The 21,311-nt window shown below is 42.0% G+C and overlaps 1 protein-coding gene across 1 annotated transcript in view; it reads right to left on the bottom strand.

The window, feature by feature from the left end:
• The window catches only part of LOC126237046 (transcription initiation factor TFIID subunit 5), a 69,376-nt gene that overhangs the window by 1,554 nt on the left and 46,511 nt on the right, over positions 1-21,311 (bottom strand). The window contains exons 7-8 of the mRNA XM_049946810.1: positions 14,176-14,321; positions 3,851-3,988 (exon numbers count right to left, since the gene is read on the bottom strand). Of these exons, the coding sequence (XP_049802767.1) occupies positions 3,851-3,988; positions 14,176-14,321 (284 nt within the window). The remainder of the gene's footprint in view (positions 1-3,850; positions 3,989-14,175; positions 14,322-21,311) is intronic.

The following is a 21,311-nucleotide window of genomic DNA, read 5'->3' as shown; positions in this document are numbered from 1 at the left end:
AATGGATTAGTGAAATACTTTGTAGCAGCTCAGTTACAAATGTGTGAGTAATGTCCACAATGGACACTGTCCAGCTTTCTAGTCTCTGAAAGCCCCCTAGACAACTGTATCTGATAACTAATTTCTTTAGATTCCGAAGTGTTTTGGGAACCTATCGTAGTGGCACAGTCTTCCCAAACATTTGTAATGTCTATGTACCACACCGTTCTGCCTGCTGTGTACATTTATTGGAGTGCTTGTTTAAGCAAGCTGCTCACAAAAAAAAGATGGACTGTTGCTTCACAATCAGTACAATCTAGAAGTCTCCCTCCATATCATATTTCTGAATTCTATGGGTGGGAAATTGGTTCACAAGGCCATAGCTAGTTATTATCAGAATTTTGGCCCAAATTTTTGCAAAGGACTGATTGCTGGGGCTGATATTGTGCAGTTCATAAGGCCATAATTGGTTATTATCAGAATTTTGGCCCAAATTTTTGCAAAGGACTGATATCTGGGGCAGATATTGTGCAAGTGGCTTTTTCTTCCTTAAAATATGAAGTGAAGTTGGAGATATTTCTTTGTAAGACAATAACAATTCCAAACCAAATATGTATGAGTTTCAGTTTTTTTCTTGAATTGGATTTCACTTGAAATGATACATTTTCAGTGAGAGTTTTATTCTCTTCATGCTCTCAAAAAAGTCTTTCATAGTTATCTCAAGTCTGTCAGACACAGCCTTCTGTATCTCTTGAATCAAGTTGAGTCACCCTTCAGAACATTTTCAGAAAATAGTCTGAAGACGAAAATAGTCTGAAGACTTTGTTATGCTGCAAAGAAAAATCAGGACAATTGAAAAAATTTGATCAAACTGGTTGGATTCAAGCTAGGAAGAGTTCCATTTGCCACTTTAATTCTTGGTATACTTCATCATGCCTGTTATCGAAAAACATGATCAATGCCATCTGAATACTTTATTTTTGAAAGTAGAGTATCTTTGTTCTTGGGGATGTTAGGATGATTAACTTTTCATCTGTCACAGTTTTACAACACTGCAATTGCATAAAGATTAGACAAAAAAATTGCTACTGTGACAGATAGCATTTCCATGATCGAAGTGGTCCAATTAGGCATCACTGACTCAATATTTAAAATAATGTTAGGAAGGGAAGCACTTCTATATGAGAAGCCCAATTAATGAAGTTGTCCAATGATGAATTGTTTCCAAACAGATTGTGAATGTTGTTAAGCTTGGAAAATATATCTAACAGCTCTTGTCTGTACAGGAATGAATGTTGTACAACCACCCTCAGCAGGTCAGGTTGTCAATGGTTGGATGTTCTCTTCTGAAACCACTCTGAAAGCAGAAACAGAGCCATGTAGTCAAGCTTTTTATCACTGACTCACACATTTTATTTTCTCAGGATATCCCTATTATAACTACTGCTGCTTTTTCAGTTCTTCTCTTGGTTACCAAATGGGATCATAGTAATTACTTTCCAATGGTTGGAAAATTGTCCCCTAGATTAAATAAAAAAGATTAAGCTGATTCTTTCTTTCCCCCTTTGTGTGTAATTTGGAAGCAGTAACTTCATCTAGTAATTATACAGATCAGTTTCAATTATTTTCTTCCATTTTTAATCCTCTGTCCATTAAAGGAATACCGAATGTTCCATATCTCATAATCTAAATTATACTTTGTGAAGAAAGATAATGCTAAGCAGTGCATATACCGTATCAAAACTGGAACACTAAAGTACAATATGGTTAATTAAATTTCACAAAAAAAGTTGTATTTCTCTACTAGACTTTGATTTAGAGGCCACAGATTAACATGAGAGTCAGCAATATGGACACTGACATAAAAAAAGTGTCTGGTGGATCCACACCTCCTCCACATTGAACAGCAGTGACAGCAATGCCAGTGGCACAAAGAAAAGCCACCTCCTGCCACACACATGCACACAGCAGTGCAATGTTCTCCTTTGAGCTTGCTGTTCTCAACCAGCTTTTCATCTGGACTGTTCATTTGGTTAATGAATGGACTACAATTAGAGCTGTAAGTCTCACTGCTCCTGATGGGCTGTAGCTATTCTTCAGGCACTTAGTGGATTATATGCCAGAAGACCTCTCTTAAAGCTCATGACAAATTTGAAGTAAATGGTTTTGAATTTTGTGACTGACAGAATAAAATTACCTAGAACTTTACACTGACAGTGAGGTGATCCATGGCAAGTTTCACTACATCTGAGAGAGCAGTCAGTATGGATCATACAGTGCAGAAACTGCCGGAATTACAGCAGCAATCCACTGACTTACAGTACACCATGAGGTTCAAGAGAAGTAAGACAACCACTACCAGAAGCAGACCCCATGTCTGCTGTGGCATCTTCAACCATTGGTAGAGCAGTCTCAGCTAGCAGCATCTACTTTGTCACATCCTCTGCCACATTCTGATGCGTCCAAAGATGACTGGGAAGTTCAGTAGTCCAGGCTGCTACTGCATTCCCAAGGATGTAATGTTTATGATCTTAAGCTAAAAAGGGCGTATCTCTTCTACTATCCATTGATTTTTATTGCTTGACAAATAAGAAATTGCATTTATTTCCCAGGCATGCATGCACAACCATTATTTAGCCTTGCAGCCCTTAACCCTTTAACTGCTCTGAACGTGTTAATGCACGTGCCTTTGTACCTGTCCCTGTGTGCTTTGAACGTGTTTAAATGCGCCACCAGTCCTTTTACCTGGTACTCTGAACGTGTCTACACATAGACACGTTCAGAGTACCGGGTAGAAGGACTGGTGGCACGCGTAAACACATTCAGAGCACACAGGGACAGGTACAAAGGCACGCGCGTTAACACGTCCAGAGCAGTTAACGGGTTAAATGACCAGTTCTTGACATTCTATGGAACTGGGCTTACAATTCCTTCTCAGCTCAATGTGGTTATCCTGCCCTGGGCAGTGCCATGTATAATTGTATGTAACTTTCAATTTGCACAAATACTGCAAAGCTCAAATGTTTGTTAAAGCCACCAACAGTAGAAACTTGCCCCACTCTCTGAAACTAGCAGTGATAATGCCATCCAGGAAAAGACAGCTGCAGAAACTGCACCCTGCTCTATGCCTCAAGTCCCCTTGTTGGTATTTGGTGATACCTTCACAACACGCACATCTGCCCTCACAGGTTATTTAGCACCTAATGCACTGCTCCTGCTGCACCACTGTACCCTCTAATGGCTACAGCTGTACTGCAGAAGAGTCACGAGTTCACATAAAGAAACCTTCAGCCTCCCTGCCCTGCCTTCATATGCCCAGAACAAGCCTGGTAATATTCGGCCATACCCGTCAAATTTAGTTGCGAGTTATCTTGTATATCTCACGGATGTCAGAGTGGTGGCAAGAGATAACATGTAAGTTGTCACCACTGAAACCATCACAAGGGAGTGCACAGTGGGTACACCCTAGCACCAGACTGCCTAGCAGTGAAAAGTATTCCTGGCTCATTGCTGTCTAGGCCATCACCAGCCAATTACAGAACAGTGCAGGGTTTTATTTTGAGTTTGCTGTTATCAAATGATAACAAACATTTTGGATTGGGACTTTGATCTGCTTAATGAATGAACTATGGTTGGGGATGTGTTTATTACTGTTGCTAATGAACTTTACCTATTCTTCAGGTAGCAAATGAATAATATTCAAGAAGGGTTCTGTGCAAGGACATGGAAAATTTGCAATAACTGATCTTGTTATGACAACTAAAGAAGTATGCATTCATTTTGGATTTTATGAGTGAGAAACAATACAACTGCCTAAAATTCTACATGTTACACTAATTAGACTAATTAGATGTGATAAATATATTCATACCTGTTGTATCTTCAGAGCAAGAAAGCAGAAGACTCCTATCTGGACTAAATGCCACCCTGTACACAGGACCTGTGTGACCATGGAAAACTCTAGATGTTTCAGCTGACCTGTCATCCATCATTCGGACCCACACATCCTCTGGAAATATAAAACATAACATACAAAATTTTCAGAAATAATCTTGGAGTAAATGACATTAAAAATGCACATTTTTTCCTCAGATCCAAAGAAAATTGTGTTTTTAATTAAAGGTTCAAAAAATAATTAATCAAAAACTAGTAATTAATAACTGAAAAGAGTATTATTCCATCTGAATGACACTGTCATGAGATAACTACCGAAAAACTTACAATTGCAAACTATACATGGCTCATATTCATTACTGGTTCACAACACCCGTTACATTGACTATTGCCTCCGGGGAAGGCTATAACAAATCAATTACCTTAAGTACAGCAATATTAGGAAAAGGATAGAGTCTACTCACCATAAACATGACACGTAGAGCTGCAGACAGGCACAACAAAATGACAGTTACACATTTACATTTCAACCAAAGCTTTCTTCAGAAAAGAAAACACACACACACACACACACACACACACACACACACACACACAAGCAAGCACACCTCATGCATCATGACGCCATCTCCAGCAGCTCTGACCAGTCCGCCCTGGCAGAGATGGTGCTTGAGGTGTGCTTGCCTGCTTGTGTGTGTGTGTGTGTGTGTGTGTGTGTGTGTGTGTGTGTGTGTGTGTGTGCGCGCGCGCGCGCGCGTGCGCATGTGTTATCTTTTCTGAAGAAAGCTTTGGCTGAAAGCTAAATGTGTAATAATCTTTTTGTTGTGCCTGTCTGCAACTCGTGTCGACTTTCTGGTGAGTAGCAATCTGTCCTTTTCCTAATATCATTGATAGTCCAACCTTGAGTTTCCACTGATTGATTTTATCTGAAGAACAGATAGATGAAAAATGGAGGAAGCAACAAATATCACACAAGAAGGAATTATGCTGATGCAAGCAGTGTTCAGTAAGATGCTGATTGAACAAATGTTTTAACTTTTCAACAGCTATGGGACAATCATTTGCTGCTGCTTACAGTTCAAAAGAAAGTGAACGTCAGTGAATTCCCATTCTAGGTGATTTAATGTAACAGTATTATAATACTGAAGCTAGACTCTTGTTGAATCTTGCTACAGCAAGTTATATTGCAGGATTACCAGACACTGTGTCTGCAACTGATCAGTACTCTGGACAAGTACCAAAGCTACCTGAATGCTTGTATAGGCCCTAATGAAAGAAACTATCTGCCTTTTTTTTTTTTTTTTTTCCGGTACTACAGGGCAACTGAAGAAAATCATCCTGGAGGCTTCTACTGTAGCTTATGTACCAACGGCTTCCGAGAAAAGGATTTTGAGGATACCCATAGAACCAGAGTTTTCTCTAAAAGACTTATCCCATAAAAAAATACAGTAGCATATAAGAGTTTAGACCTAATTAGACCTTGATTGCAATTGGTTTCAGAGAATGAGTATTTGTCAAGCAGGAAAACATCAAAATTTTTTTACCGTGTAACTAATTTTTTCCATAAAAAGACAATAGAAATGAAGTATTTATTATGAAAAGGATAGATTGCTACTCACCATATAGCAGAGACACTGAGTTGCAGGTAGGCACAACAAAAAGACTGTCAAACAAGTAAACTTTTAGCCAAAAAGTCCTTCATAGGAATTACACAACATATGCACACACGTGACCACAGTCTCTGGCTGGTGAGACCATGCCAAATTATTCCTAGGTTATCTAGAGGAATCCTTCCTAACCACCCAGAATCCCAAACCCCTTACCTTGGTCAGATTCACTGTTAACATCTTTGTGATCTGGATTGAGGGTGAAGACAGCCTATCCACAGTCCTCCAAAACATAAACACCTTTTTGCCCATTTGCTTCATCTGGTCCTCCTCAACCCAACAAGTTACCTTCCTTGATGTTATCCTTTTCACCCCTCCAGCATGGTATTCCACCGCCCATCAAACTTCCACAATATCCTCGTCCATCCCCACACAACTCCTGCTGCCACCCCTTGCATCATGGCTCATATGTCTGTAGTAGACCTAGGTGCAAGACATGTCCCATACATCTTCCCACCACCACCTACTCCATTCCGGTCACAAGCATCACCTATCCCATCAGACACAGGGCTACCTGTAAAACCAGTCATGTGATCTAGACGCTATGCTGCAACCTCTGTGCGGTGTTGTATGTGGGCATGATAAACAACAAGCTGTCTGCATGAATGGCCAAGAAACAGCTGGACCACCAAGTTGCTGAGCACGCTGCCCAATACAACATTCTTCATTTTAATGACTGCTTCACAGCCTGTGCCATCTCTATCCTTCCTACCAACACCAGCTTTTCTAAATTTCGCTGGTGGGAACTCTCCCTGTGTTATATCCTATTTTCCCATAATCCTCCTGGCCTCAACCTTTGTTAGTCATTGTCCTTCATGCACCTAATCTTTTCCCTGTTCCAGTTTCAGCACGACACAGCCCTCTTTTCCACCAATGCACCCACAGTCTTTTTAATTCTCTCTTTTTCCGCACCCCCTCCCTCCTCCCCCACCCCTCCAATCAACCCTTTGTCTAACTTCCCGACCACACCTAGTTTCCCTACCCTCTCTCCACCTCATCCATGTATGCTCCCACAAGCAGCACTTAACTATCCTCCACCCCTACCCTGCTGTCCCTCCCCCTCCCTGTCCCAGCCTCCTCCTTACTCCCACCACCCAGATTGCTTCTCCCTTCGTTGCTGCTGCTCGCAGTCTGGCCTCAGCAAACCGGAAACTGTGGTCATTTGTGTGTGAATTGCATTTGATAGTATGTGTGCTGTGTGCGTGCACGCACTGTGTGTGTGTTGTCTAATTACAATGGTTGCCTTTTTGCTCCAGAGCTTACTTGTTTGACAGTCTTTTTGTTGTGTCTACCTGGGACTCGGCATCTCTGCTATATGTTGAGTAGCAACCTCTCTTTTTCATAATATTGTCATTATTCCATCCTGGATTTTCCACTGTTTGAAATGAAGTAATTAATGAATGGAAGATTTGAAAGTCTTCAAATTGGGTTTCAGTGGTTTTGAAGAGAGTGAAGATGGCTTAGAATAATTTAATTTTTATTTCATGAAGAGATTTTTTTCTAGTTTAATTTTCTGTACTCAGTTTCAGAAATAAGGGTAGAAATTAAGTGGATGCTTCCAAGCAGCATAATAATACAAGCATACAACTATACAAAACATTATTCTACTAGTGCAACTTAATCAAAATATCAGCCCAACATATATCAACAAATCTGCCAATTATATGTGACTATATGTTTCTTGCTTTCTCAATGTTTTGTGCATGGAATGGATGCAAAACTTTGTAGAGGACAGAACAATTGTCACCGACTCACCTCATGACCCACAATAGTGCAAAACACTTTCTTGACCAATACTCACCCTCTGAGGCCAATTGCAATTAAGGTCCAATGCTACACTATTTTGTTTTCTAAATATGAAGTAAGTTTTTTTTAGATAAAACTGTGATTCCCTGAGGATCCTCTAAGCCCTTTATGCAGGACAAGGTGGCATGTAAGCAAAGGCACAAGTTGCAGGCAGGGGTGGTTTTCCTGAGTTCCACTGTAGTACTGTAACAGGTTTTAAGTATTCCATATCAAAGGCAATTAGTTTGTTTTAGGAGGGTACCAATAAGTACTCAGATTGCTTTGGTACTTGTCCACAGTACTGATAAAGTGCAGACACAGTGTCTGTTTATCCTGCTATAAAGAGGCAGACATATTTGTAGAAACTGATGCAAATGCTAACAAGAAATAAAACAATCTATTTTTATTCACTTTTGAATAATGACAGCCAGTCCTATTCTGGTCCTTTAATTTCTTGAAAATGTAATACAGGCATCATAAACATTTTTCAATTTTTGTTGTTGCATCAAACGTCATCCACAACTACTTCCACATTTTCCCTCCTTTCTGGTGGTATTATGAACTTAGTGTGGCACAACAGTCCAGTTACATTAATAATTTTTTAGTATTAAACAAGAAGAATAAACAAAATTAATAAAACATAATAATGATAAAAATGTGTTAGGTAAATAATTTGTCATTGCTACCACTGTTCTCCGGGAATGACAACTCTACGTTTCTAATCCCCAACAGTTGCTCAACATGTCACAGAAAATCTGAGTTGATGGGCTTTCTCTCATTGGTTACCACTTACGCACCACTCTCATTCATCTGATATGGTCAATCCAGTCCACATGGCTCCGATTCTTTCTCATGTGTATATATTTATTACACAGACAGCTTGTCAGAAAACACCCCATTAGGCTCTTCTACATCTCCCTGTCAGTTACTTTCAATGTACCCGTCTACAATTTTTTATAGTGCCCACTTCTGATAAACAGGGACTGGAAAATGTAACATCTATTTGTGGCAAAATTTTCCATCTACTTTTGGCAAAATACACATCTATTTTTATTGAAATTTACAAAATGTCCTGTCTGGTGGGCAGTTATGTGCGTACCGCTGATGAGCTACAGCTTCTGAATATCTCTATGGCACAGACCCACCCTTTAGTTACACTACTCTAGGATTTATATGCAATGGAAATTAAACATGAAAGAGAAGATATTTGGCTCTGTGTAGTGAAATTGAAGATGACATAATGTTTTTTTTTTTTTTTTTTTTTTTTTTTTTTTTTTTTTTTAATTCCAAGACCACTCCTATGCTCCCCACACAGATAAATAACATCAATAAAGATGATCAAGGAATGTCTACCTGAACACCTACTAGAATTCAATATCACAGCGTATTTATTTCTACAAAACATGAATGATATGGACCATAGCTCAACATAATGATATCAATTCCATTTATGCTCATGTTCATAAAATGAAGTGTACCATATATAGTTGACAAAATCCAAGAGAGGGTAGAAATTTGACTCTAATTATGACTTTACAATGATTAACATGATTTGACTATAGGTAATGCAACTGACAGTGATTGTGAACTGTTGACTGGAACAAACTACCACAATGCACTTAAATTGGACAGCGACTGCTCCTGCTGTGAACATGTGGAGAAATTCACTCTACGGGTTCCTAGTGTTGGTGGTGTGATGTGCTCACCAAGCACATGAAGAAATCATGAATGTTGTGGTCAGTGTGCCTCTGCATTGGGTTGAACAGTGGACCTCCATCTCCACCACTCATTCAGGTCCACTTCATGCCCAAACTTCACTGCCCAAGCTCAAATCAACTTCCTTCCTCCAAGGCACATGACTGAATCCTTCACTTATCCATGAAGCAGACAAAATTCTCCCTTCCTCACACTTCATGTAAGACCACGAAACACTCCACATGGAGTATGTGCGAAAAAGCTAAAAACCATAAATTGAAAATGGTATTGCTCTCCTGCACCAATCGCATATCACCATTCAGCCTCCCTTCATAGGAAGCGAAAAAACTGTGCCTCCAATCTTAACACATCTCAGGACGTCGAACAGGTGTCCACTGTTACATTTTCTAACATTACAGTGGGCAACCCAATCAACAAACAGTTATTTTGCATATGTGGGACACAGAATGGCTTGTGTTCCTATGTGGCCTTGAAAAAAAGGTGACAACTCTCTCAGCAACACAGCGCTGGGCACCCTGCAGTGCCACCCCATTTTGACCGCTTCTGTGGAATCTTTTCATAGGTCTAAACAGATACCGATCTTACAGGACAGTTCCCAGGAAACACTGTGAGGACCCCAGCAGAAAGGGCAGAATGCACATCTCATCTGAGAACAACTGTCAGTGCCTCGGTCCGTTGCAACTAACTTAAAGCAGTCGTAAAAAGTTCTACCTTTGGCTTCTGGGACAATACGCCATGGCCCGCTCTGGGCTCATGGCTTCCTGCGGCTGGTGGATCCCCTATGGCTTAGGCTTCTGCTGTGCAAACGCACCAGACATAGTCTCCCTTTGCTCATTGCTAACTGCTCTCTCACCCAGCCGTGTTCTCCAAACTGACGCCAATAAAAATCCCCTGCCACAGTCATGGTTGTCCAACAAAACATGTGCTCAGTTCCACTACCTCTGATAACTTTGTGCACCTGGATACCATTGATTTCAGTATTGCAACCACTGTCAACCATTGTTAATAGTTTCACTGACCTTTCCCAACCTAATGAAAGTACCCTAACTGTGTATGCTCGACTGAACAACTAAAATGGAAAAAAGGCGGATCCAAAGGACTTACCGTCTTTGAAATTCACAGTTATTTTTTTTTTTTTTTTGTTAAGTGATTAGACACACAAATGTAAAAAGACTGTCACACTACATCTGTGAAGACAACATCTCAGTGTTTTGAAACTGACTGCTAAGAAAGTGGTGGTTGAGAAACTTTTTGACAGGAATATTTGCTTTTGCAAAAATTTCAAGCGTTTTCTTCTGAAATGGTCTTTGTTTTATTCTTTTTACTCTATTTATGCTTTCAACACATGATTGTTCTGTTGAGAAACAGCAGCATTTTCCTGCCTGTGAACTGAATACATCTCTTATTTAAGGTGTTCCTCAACATTATTTTTCTTTTCCCACTCAATCTGGTGATTACAAAATCAGGAGAATATTAATTTCAATCTTTTATGGGCATTCATAACCATGAGACCCATACTTGACTCTGCTACAGAGTGAAGCAGCCTGACACTTAGTGTAGAAGTGGAACTGATAACAACTCTATCCGGAGAAGAATTTCTACTTAGCCCAAGTTTGTGACAGGTTTTGTTTTTCAATCACTCTAGTGCGGAGTGCGGACAATATGTACTGGCAGATGGCTGTGAGTGTACACAAACTAGAATTTTGACCACCAGAAGTATTCCTTTAAGCAGGAACTGGAAGTTACGTTTGTCTTCTGGAATAGGATAACTCTGGCAAAGTTTATAGGTGGGGGAGTCCGCGAGTTGGGAGTGGCTTTTCGCCAGGTAGTTACTACGATTGATAACAACAGTGGTGGAACCTTTCTCTGCAGGTAGGATGATTAAGTGAGGATCTAAGGCCGTGTGCAGCTGTCCTTTCTTCTGCTGAAAGATTGGTGTCTCAGGAGAGGACTTTGGGAAGGATGGGGAGCTTGCAGTGGAGGGAAGGATGGGGAGCTCGCAGTGGAGGTAAGGAATTCCTGGAAGGTGTCCAGTGTGTGGTTAGGTAGGAGGGGGATCATAATTGGATGGAGGTATGAAATGGGAGAGGCAGATTTCAATGTTGATATTAGGTTTCTTTACAGTGAGTAGCAATCCATCCTTCACAATTGTTGATATTCCAACCTGGATTCCCTAAGCCATAGGGGATCCACTGCTTGTAATATACTGTGTGTGATTCACTGTGAGGAGCCAATAAAATTCAATCTCAAGGTTTATTTTTACTATGTATATATATATGTTGTTAAATAGTGGAAAGTGTCGCTGAACTTTAAAATTATACTGGAGAAAGGATCATAAAAGTATGACTATCTCTGAAAAAGCTATTTTATACAGACCAAAAAGAACAGAAAACTGATTTTACAAAGATAAAAGCAATTTTAGCCAGAGATACGAAGTCTAAATATGTATAATCATATCTCTTCAGTTTTGCAAAGATATGAACAAAGCCTACCATCAATATCAAAACTTATACCAAAATTTCATTAATAATCTGTCGGCTGAAAAATGTAATCTATGGAATATCATTGTAGCAGCAAACTCAGAGAGTCTATACCCCTCCCCAAACCCCCCCACACACACACACTGTGCCATGTTTGAAAGACATGTTAACTGTAGGAAAAAAAATCCTAAGATGATTTGAAGTTTGAACACTGAGCATTTGGAACTACACTCCTGGAAATTGAAATAAGAACACCGTGAATTCATTGTCCCGGAAAGGGGAAACTTTATTGACACATTCCTGGGGTCAGATACATCACATGATCACACTGACAGAACCACAGGCACATAGACACAGGCAACAGAGCATGCACAATGTCGGCACTAGTACAGTGTATATCCACCTTTCGCAGCAATGCAGGCTGCTATTCTCCCATGGAGACGATCGTAGAGATGCTGGATGTAGTCCTGTGGAACGGCTTGCCATGCCATTTCCACCTGGCGCCTCAGTTGGACCAGCGTTCGTGCTGGACGTGCAGACCGCGTGAGACGACGCTTCATCCAGTCCCAAACATGCTCAATGGGGGACAGATCCGGAGATCGTGCTGGCCAGGGTAGTTGACTTACACCTTCTAGAACACGTTGGGTGGCACGGGATACATGCGGACGTGCATTGTCCTGTTGGAACAGCAAGTTCCCTTGCCGGTCTAGGAATGGTAGAACGATGGGTTCGATGACGGTTTGGATGTACCGTGCACTATTCAGTGTCCCCTCGACGATCACCAGTGGTGTACGGCCAGTGTAGGAGATCGCTCCCCACACCATGATGCCGGGTGTTGGCCCTGTGTGCCTCGGTCGTATGCAGTCCTGATTGTGGCGCTCACCTGCACGGCGCCAAACACGCATACGACCATCATTGGCACCAAGGCAGAAGCGACTCTCATCGCTGAAGACGACACGTCTCCATTCGTCCCTCCATTCACGCCTGTCGCGACACCACTGGAGGCGGGCTGCACGATGTTGGGGCGTGAGCGGAAGACGGCCTAACGGTGTGCGGGACCGTAGCCCAGCTTCATGGAGACGGTTGCGAATGGTCCTCGCCGATACCCCAGGAGCAACTGTGTCCCTAATTTGCTGGGAAGTGGCGGTGCGGTCCCCTACGGCACTGCGTAGGATCCTACGGTCTTGGCGTGCATCCGTGCGTCGCTGCGGTCCGGTCCCAGGTCGATGGGCACGTGCACCTTCCGCCGACCACTGGCGACAACATCGATGTACTGTGGAGACCTCACGCCCCACGTGATGAGCAATTCGGCGGTACGTCCACCCGGCCTCCCGCATGCCCACTATACGCCCTCGCTCAAAGTCTGTCAACTGCACATACGGTTCACGTCCACGCTGTCGCGGCATGCTACCAGTGTTAAAGACTGCGATGGAGCTCCGTATGCCACGGCAAACTGGCTGACACTGACGGCGGCGGTGCACAAATGCTGCGCAGCTAGCGCCATTCGACGGCCAACACCGCGGTTCCTGGTGTGTCCGCTGTGCCGTGCGTGTGATCATTGCTTGTACAGCCCTCTCGCAGTGTCCGGAGCAAGTATGGTGGGTCTGACACACCGGTGTCAATGTGTTCTTTTTTCCATTTCCACGAGTGTATTTGGTCTCAGGCTACACTGTAATTTACAACTGCAAACTACAATGAGATACAAACCTGATTTTATGGTAACAGATTTCACACTTAATATTGATGGACAGCTGAATAAACACCCATCTCCCTATGTCCTACAACATTTCATAAGTTCTGAAGCAGCTTCTTATTTGCCAGCTTCTTAATACACCACCATACGATTCCATTGTAATAAGTCAATTTTCCAAACTACAGTGTGGCATCGTGGTTCAACTGAACAGTCAAAATCATTTCCTGACTCAACACCACACACACCTTTGGCAAAGGTCTGTGCACATTATGAAAGCTAAGAACTACTGATAACTGAATACTCTGGTGGTAATGTCATACAGGTGGGCATAAAATGAGATGCTACTAACACAAGAAGAGAATCAAAAGAAACCCCATGAAATATGAAAAAGGAAAGGTAAATAAACATGATAAAAAAGGAAGGCTGGTTAGGGTCTAACGTACCACCAATGGTGAGACCATCATAGATGGAATGTAAGATAGCATAGGACACAAATGAAATCAGCTTAGATTTTTCAGAGGAACTATCCCAGCTTTTGCCGTAAGTGATTTAGTGAAATTATGGGAAACCTAAATTTGGATGTCAATGTGGGGATTTGAACCCTGTTCCCTTTAAATGTGAGTCCACTGCTTTAATCACTGGTGCCATTTGGTTCAGTAATAAACATGGATATTTAATTAAAAGAACAGGCTTGAAGAAATGAATATAGCAGTGGAAAGAAGGGGTAAAAGTAATGAATAGTAATTACAAACCATAACTGGAGGGAGGGGGGGGGGGGATAATTATTGATGTGATATTTTTGAAGTTATCTTAGTATGAACTACTGGTGGTACATTTCTGATTTCTGGATAAGTTGATTATTTTCATTTTGTGCACAAATAAGCAAAAGTTTTATTAAATTCCATTAATTCAAAAAACAAATGTATGTCAAGAATTTAAATATCTTATAGTTGCTTCAAACCTGCTTCTCTATCAATGTCCTGTAGTTGCTCTGCTGATTTCATTGCCCTCAGTTTTTGAGGTACAAGGGTCCAGATTTTTATCACAGAGTCAGCAAATCCAACTGCCAAGAGACTTGAGTCTTCTGCAATTTCTGCACTTGTGACCCTGCATCAACAACAACAACATAAATAAATAAATATATAAATAAAAAACTAAAGTTTTCAAAACTCAAAGGAAAGTGGGTTTCAAACATAACACTTATTTCAAAACTGCTTCAGTGTGGTAAGCGAGAAATTACGCTGCTGTAAGACGAATGGCTCTTCCATCAAATATAACTTCACCAACAAATCATTATTCATAAATTACAGAGATGGGGTGTCCAGCGATCAGTCATTTTTTTCATATTTGAGACTGCATGAATGGTTTATTGCTCACCCGTTCTATGATATCAATGAATTCTTCAACTGTAAAATGCAGTAATCCAAGAGATGACCCACTGTACATTTATTGTAATATAAGCTAAAATATTTCAGTAGTCAATACCTTATCACACTATATTATAAATTGTAACTTCATTTGATGTTGTCAATTGCTGTAATGGCCTAAAGACAATAAAATCTTTATTATTATTATTATTATTATTATTATTATCCAATTTTTTCAAGGCAATTTTTTTCCATGTTACTTTTTTATTAAATTTGACACTAAAACACCCTTTCTTTCAAAAGTATGTATTGGTAATTATGAGAATATCTATAACTAATTACAAAATGTTTCTTTAGTAATGTAAATCTGAGATATGAATTAAATTTTTATAAAATGTTAAATACTATATTTTGATTTACAGATACTGGAAAATTCAAATAACAAATTACAACTTCTGTTTTTACCCATATACACTGAAGTGCCAAAGAAACTGATATAAGCATGCATATTCAAATACAGAGATATAAAAACAGGCAGAATACGGTGCTGCGGTCGGCAACACCTACATGAGACCACAAGTGTCTGGCGCAGTTGTTAGATTGATTACTGCTGCTACAACGGCAAGTTATCAAGATTTAAGTGAGTCTGAATGCGGTGTTATAGTCAGTGCATGAGAGATGGAACACAGCATCTCCAAGGTAGTGATGAAATGGGGATTTTCCCATACAACCATTTCACAAGTGTACCATGACTATCAAGAATCCGGTAAAACATCAAATCTCCGACATCGCTGCAGCCAGAAAAAGATCCTGCAAGAACAGGACCAACGTTGACTGAACACAATTGTTCAACATGTCAGAAATGCAGCCCCTCCACAAATTCCTGCAGATTTAAATGCTGAGCCATAAACAAACATCAGCATGCAAACCATTCAATGAAACATCATCAATATGGGCTTTCAGAGCTGAAGGTCCATTCATGTACCCTCGATGACTGCACAACACAAAGCTTTACACCTCGCCTGGGCCCGTCCACACTGCCTTTGGATTGTTGATGACTGGAAACACGTTGCCTTGTCATACGAGTCTCGTTTCAAATTGTATCGAGCGGATGGATATGTACGGGTTGGAGACAACCTCATGAATCCATGAACTCTGCATGTAAACAGTGGACTGTTCAAGTTGGTGGAGGCTCTGTAATGGTGTGGGGCATGTGGAGTTGCAGTGTTAGGGGACCCCTGATATGTCTAGATCTATCTGATCATCTGCATTCATTCATATCCATTTTGAGTTCTGATGGACTTGGGCAATTCCAGCAGGACAATTTGCCACCCCCACACATCCACAATTTCTACAGAGTGGCTCCAGGAACACACTTCTGAGTTTAAACAATTCCACTGGCCACCAAACTCCCCACACATGAACACTGTTGAGCATATCTGGAATGCTCTGCAACACACTGTTCAGAAGAGATCTCCTCCCCTCTTACTCTTATGGATTTATGGACAGCCCCGCAGGACTCATGGTGTCAGTTCCCTCCAGCACTACTTCAGACATTAGTCGAGTCCATGCTACATCGTGTTGCGGCACTTCTGTGCGCTCGCAGGGACCCTACACGATATTAGGCAGGTGTACCAGTTTCTTTGGCTCTTCAGTGGACTTACATTATTACTTGCTGATTGAAATGAACAAACTCTAGAAATTTGTCACAGTAGAGATGAATAAATCATTCCTTGAAATTTTCTATATCTGCCAAAATCAATGAGGTTTCGTTCAACATATTTACTCTTTTTGTTTCTAATTCTTTGACTTCAGCTTGCTTTTGTTTGTTCAGTAATCATTTCTCCTTTCCTCTTTCACCATCCTTCTACTTATTTTTCATACTGTCTTTGTACAAAGAATGTGCATTGTGGAATCAGTGAAAAGGCTTTTGTTGATGTTGAAATAATCAACTCTATTAGCGAATCTGTCATATATATATATATATATATATATACAACCATTTCGGCTAGTTCTAATAACTTCCACTATATTTCCACTTCCGTTTTTCGCACATCACTGATCATTTTTAGCCGCTCCCCACAGGTTTTAACGTCATTATTTACAATTGTTAGCCCCATTTTCGTAATCTTTCACCACAACACCACTCCTTTTAATACATTTACACGTTTTTTCGAAATTTTCCCGAATTTCTCCGTCCTTTAACGTGTTTTAGCGGCAACACAACCACCTAACCTTTATGCACATCGCTGTCTACCAACCCAAGTTCACCACAGGATCAACTTAACCAACACTTATTCGCCTTTTTCCATACCAGATCTTCAGTTGCTTTCTAGTTCACCTTTATCTCTCCCCATATATTTTTATCTTTCATTTTCATTTCAACCTCATGTTACACTTTCCACCTTCTAATACCATGTCACCCTCACAACACCCCCACAACGACCCCATTAAGTTTTATTTACATTCCCTCCGCAAACATGCCTTCACCCTTGCCAGATTACGCTCGCATATTTTATTTTCTCAGGCTTGTCTGACATTTGGCATAACCCCCAAAGGCCTCACACTTAAAGTTCCCATCTCTGGCTGCAACCCTTCTTTCCATCAGTCCCTATACCAGTTCCAAACTGAACAATCCATTGCCCTCACCCACCTAATCCTTCACCTACACATCAACTCAGCCAATGAACACACCCGTCAACTCCTATCCTTAATAAAAGTCCTCAATCTTTCCTCTCCCACATCCACACCGGCTGTTCAGAGCATCCTCCTACAGGCCAACCGCAAATTAGAACAGCATGCCACCCTCCACCTCAAAAAACTATCCAATCTCCTGGTTTCCCACCTCCGGAAAGGCAACTCACTCACCCTTCACAACCTTTCCAGCAAACCTCAACCTCCTCTCATTGCACACAAACCCAGTCTCTCCCATCTACTCAATCTCCCACTTCCAGCTCCACTCCCTCCAAAACCTCAAAATTCCAATCAACTCAATCTGGAACCACAACACCCTAATTCAGTAGTTAACCTTTCCTCCAAACCTCTCTCCCAATCCGAAACCTCTGTCCTATCCAAAGGCCTCACCTTCAGCCCCACTCCCAGATTCAACCAAACAGCCCTCGTCAAAGATTTACTGTCCTACACTCGTACTCTCTGCTGGAAGTATCACTTTGCCACGGAGAAAAATGATCCTAATCCTACTCCTAATGATCCAACTCCCCAAGACACTATCCAAATTGAACCCTGCCTGGAACAGTTCCGTCCTCCGTCACAGCGAGACCCACCTCCTCTTCCTCAAAATCACCCTCTCCAAACCTTCCAGGAATTTCTGACTTCCAGCCTTGCCTCTCAATCCTTCTTAAAAAACCTTAATCCTACTCCCAACATCACCACTGCTGAAGCCCAGGCTATCCGTGATCTGAAGGCTGACCGGTCCATCGTCATTCTTCCGGCGGACAAGGGTTCCACGACCGTGGTACTTGATCGTCGGGAGTATGTGGCTGAGGGACTGCGTCAGCTTTCAGACAACACCACATACAAAGTTTGCCAAGGTAATCCCATTCCTGATGTCCAGGCGGAGCTTCAAGGAATCCTCAGAACCTTAGGCCCCCTACAAAACCTTTCACCTGACTCCATCAACCTCCTGACCCCACCGACACCCCGCACCCCTACCTTCTACCTTCTTCCTAAAATTCACAAACCCAATCATCCCGGCCGCCCCATTGTAGCTGGTTACCAAGCCCCCACAGAACGTATCTCTGCCTACGTAGATCAACACCTTCAACCCATTACATGCAGTCTCCCATCCTTCATCAAAGACACCAACCACTTTCTCAAACGCCTGGATCCTTACCCAATCCGTTACCCCCAGAAACCATCCTTGTAACCATTGATGCCACTTCCTTATACACAAATATCCCGCACGTCCACGGCCTTGCTGTGATGGAGCACTTCCTTTCACGCCGATCACCTGCCACCCTACCTAAAACCTCTTTCCTCATTACCTTAGGCAGCTTCATACTGACCCACAACTTCTTCACTTTTGAAGGCCAGACATACCAACAATTAAAGGGAACAGCCATGGGTACCAGGATGGCCCCCTCGTACGCCAACCTATTCATGGGTCGCTTAGAGGAAGCCTTCTTGGTTACCCAGGCCTGCCAACCCAAAGTTTGGTACAGATTTATTGATAACATCTTCATGATCTGGACTCACAGTGAAGAAGAACTCCAGAATTTCCTCTCCAACCTCAACTCCTTTGGTTCCATCAGATTCACCTGGTCCTACTCCAAATCCCATGCCACTTTCCTTGATGTTGACCTCCACCTGTCCAATGGCCAGCTTCACACGTCCGTCCACATCAAACCCACCAACAAGCAACAGTACCTCCATTATGACAGCTGCCACCCATTCCACATCAAACGGTCCCTTCCCTACAGCCTAGGTCTTCGTGGCAAACGAATCTGCTCCAATCCGGAATCCCTGAAGCATTACACTAACAACCTGACAACAGCTTTCGCATCCCGCAACTACCCTCCCGACCTGGTACAGAAGCAAATAACCAGAGCCACTTCCTCATCCTCTCAAACCCAGAACCTCCCACAGAAGAACCACAAAAGTGCCCCACTTGTGACAGGATACTTTCCGGGACTGGATCAGATTCTGAATGTGGCTCTCCAGCAGGGATACGACTTCCTCAAATCCTGCCCTGAAATGAGATCCATCCTTCATGAAATCCTCCCCACTCCACCAAGAGTGTCTTTCCGCCATCCACCTAACCTTCGTAACCTCTTAGTTCATCCCTATGATATCCCCAAACCACCTTCCCTACCCTCTGGCTCCTACCCTTGTAACCGCCCCCGGTGTAAAACCTGTCCCATGCACCCTCCCACCACCACCTACTCCAGTCCTGTAACCCGGAAGGTGTACACGATCAAAGGCAGAGCCACGTGTGAAAGCACCCACGTGATCTACCAACTGACCTGCCTACACTGTGATGCATTCTATGTGGGAATGACCAGCAACAAACTGTCCATTCGCATGAATGGACACAGGCAGACAGTGTTTGTTGGTAATGAGGATCACCCTGTGGCTAAACATGCCTTGGTGCACGGCCAGCACATCTTGGCACAGTGTTACACCGTCCGGGTTATCTGGATACTTCCCACTAACACCAACCTATCCGAACTCCGGAGATGGGAACTTGCTCTTCAATATATCCTCTCTTCCCGTTATCCACCAGGCCTCAATCTCCGCTAATTTGAAGTTGCCGCCACTCATACCTCACCTGTCATTCAACACCATCTTTGCCTCTGCACTTCTGCCTCGACTGACATCTCTGCCCAAACTCTTTGTCTTTAAATATGTCTGCTTGTGTCTGTATATGTGTGTGTGTGTGTGTGTGTGTGTGTGTGTGTGTGTGTGTGCGAGTGTATACCCACTCTTTGTCTTTAAATATGTCTGCTTGTGTCTGTATATGTGTGTGTGTGTGTGTGTGTGTGTGTGTGTGTGTGTGTGAGTGTATACCCGTCCTTTTTTCCCCCTAAGGTAAGTCTTTCCACTCCCGGGATTGGAATGACTCCTTACCCTCTCCCTTAAAACCCACATCCTTTCGTCTTTCCCTCTCCTTCCCTCTTTCCTGATGAGGCAACAGTTTGTTGCGAAAGCTTGAATTTTGTGTGTATGTTTGTGTGTCTGTCGACCTGCCAGCACTTTCATTTGGTAAGTCACATCATCTTTATATATATATATATATATATATATATATATATATATATATATATATATATATATATAAAAGGAAACATTCCACGTGGAAAAAAATATATCTAAAAACAAAGATGATGTGACTTACCAAACGAAAGTGCTGACACATCGGCGTGCCAGCGCTTTCGTTTGGTAAGTCACATCATCTTTGTTTATATATATATGTCTGCTTGTGTCTGTATATGTGTGGATGGATATGTGTGTGTTTGCGAGTGTATACCTGTCCTTTTTTCCCTCTGAGGTAAGTCTTTACGCTCCCGGGATTGGAATGACTCCTTACCCTCTCCCTTAAAACCCACATCCTTTCATCTTTCCCTCTCCTTCCCTCTTTCCTGACGAAGCAACCGGGGGTTGCGAAAGCTCGAAATTTTGTGTGTGTGTTTGTGTGTTTTTTATTGTGCCTATCTACCAGCGCTTTCCCGTTTGGTAAGTCATGGAATCTTTGTTTTTAATATATTTTTCCCATGTGGAATGTTTCTTTCTATTATATAAATATATAATATTAGATATATTTTTTCCACGTGGAATGTTTCCCTCTATTATATTCATATATATATATCTAAAAACAAAGGTGATGTGACTTACCGAACGAAAGTGCTGGCAGGTCGATAGACACACAAACAAACACAAACACACACACAAAATTCAAGCTTTCGCAACAAACTGTTGCCTCATCAGGAAAGAGGGAAGGAGAGGGAAAGGTTTTAAGGGAGAGGGTAAGGAGTCATTCCAATCCTGGAAGCGGAAAGACTTACCTTAGGGGGAAAAAAGGACGGGTATACACTCGCACACACACACATATCCATCCACACATATACAGACACAAGCAGACATCTCACAAGCAGACATATTTAAAGACAAAGAGTTTGGGCAGAGATGTCAGTCGAGGCGGAAGTGAAGAGGCAAAGATGATGTTGAATGACAGGTGAGGTATGAGTGGCGGCAACTTCAAATTAGCAGAGAT

This window comes from Schistocerca nitens, chromosome 2, assembly GCF_023898315.1.
Source record: "Schistocerca nitens isolate TAMUIC-IGC-003100 chromosome 2, iqSchNite1.1, whole genome shotgun sequence".
In the NCBI taxonomy this organism is placed as follows: domain Eukaryota; kingdom Metazoa; phylum Arthropoda; class Insecta; order Orthoptera; family Acrididae; genus Schistocerca; species Schistocerca nitens.
This window is presented reverse-complemented; position numbering and strand designations above follow the sequence as displayed.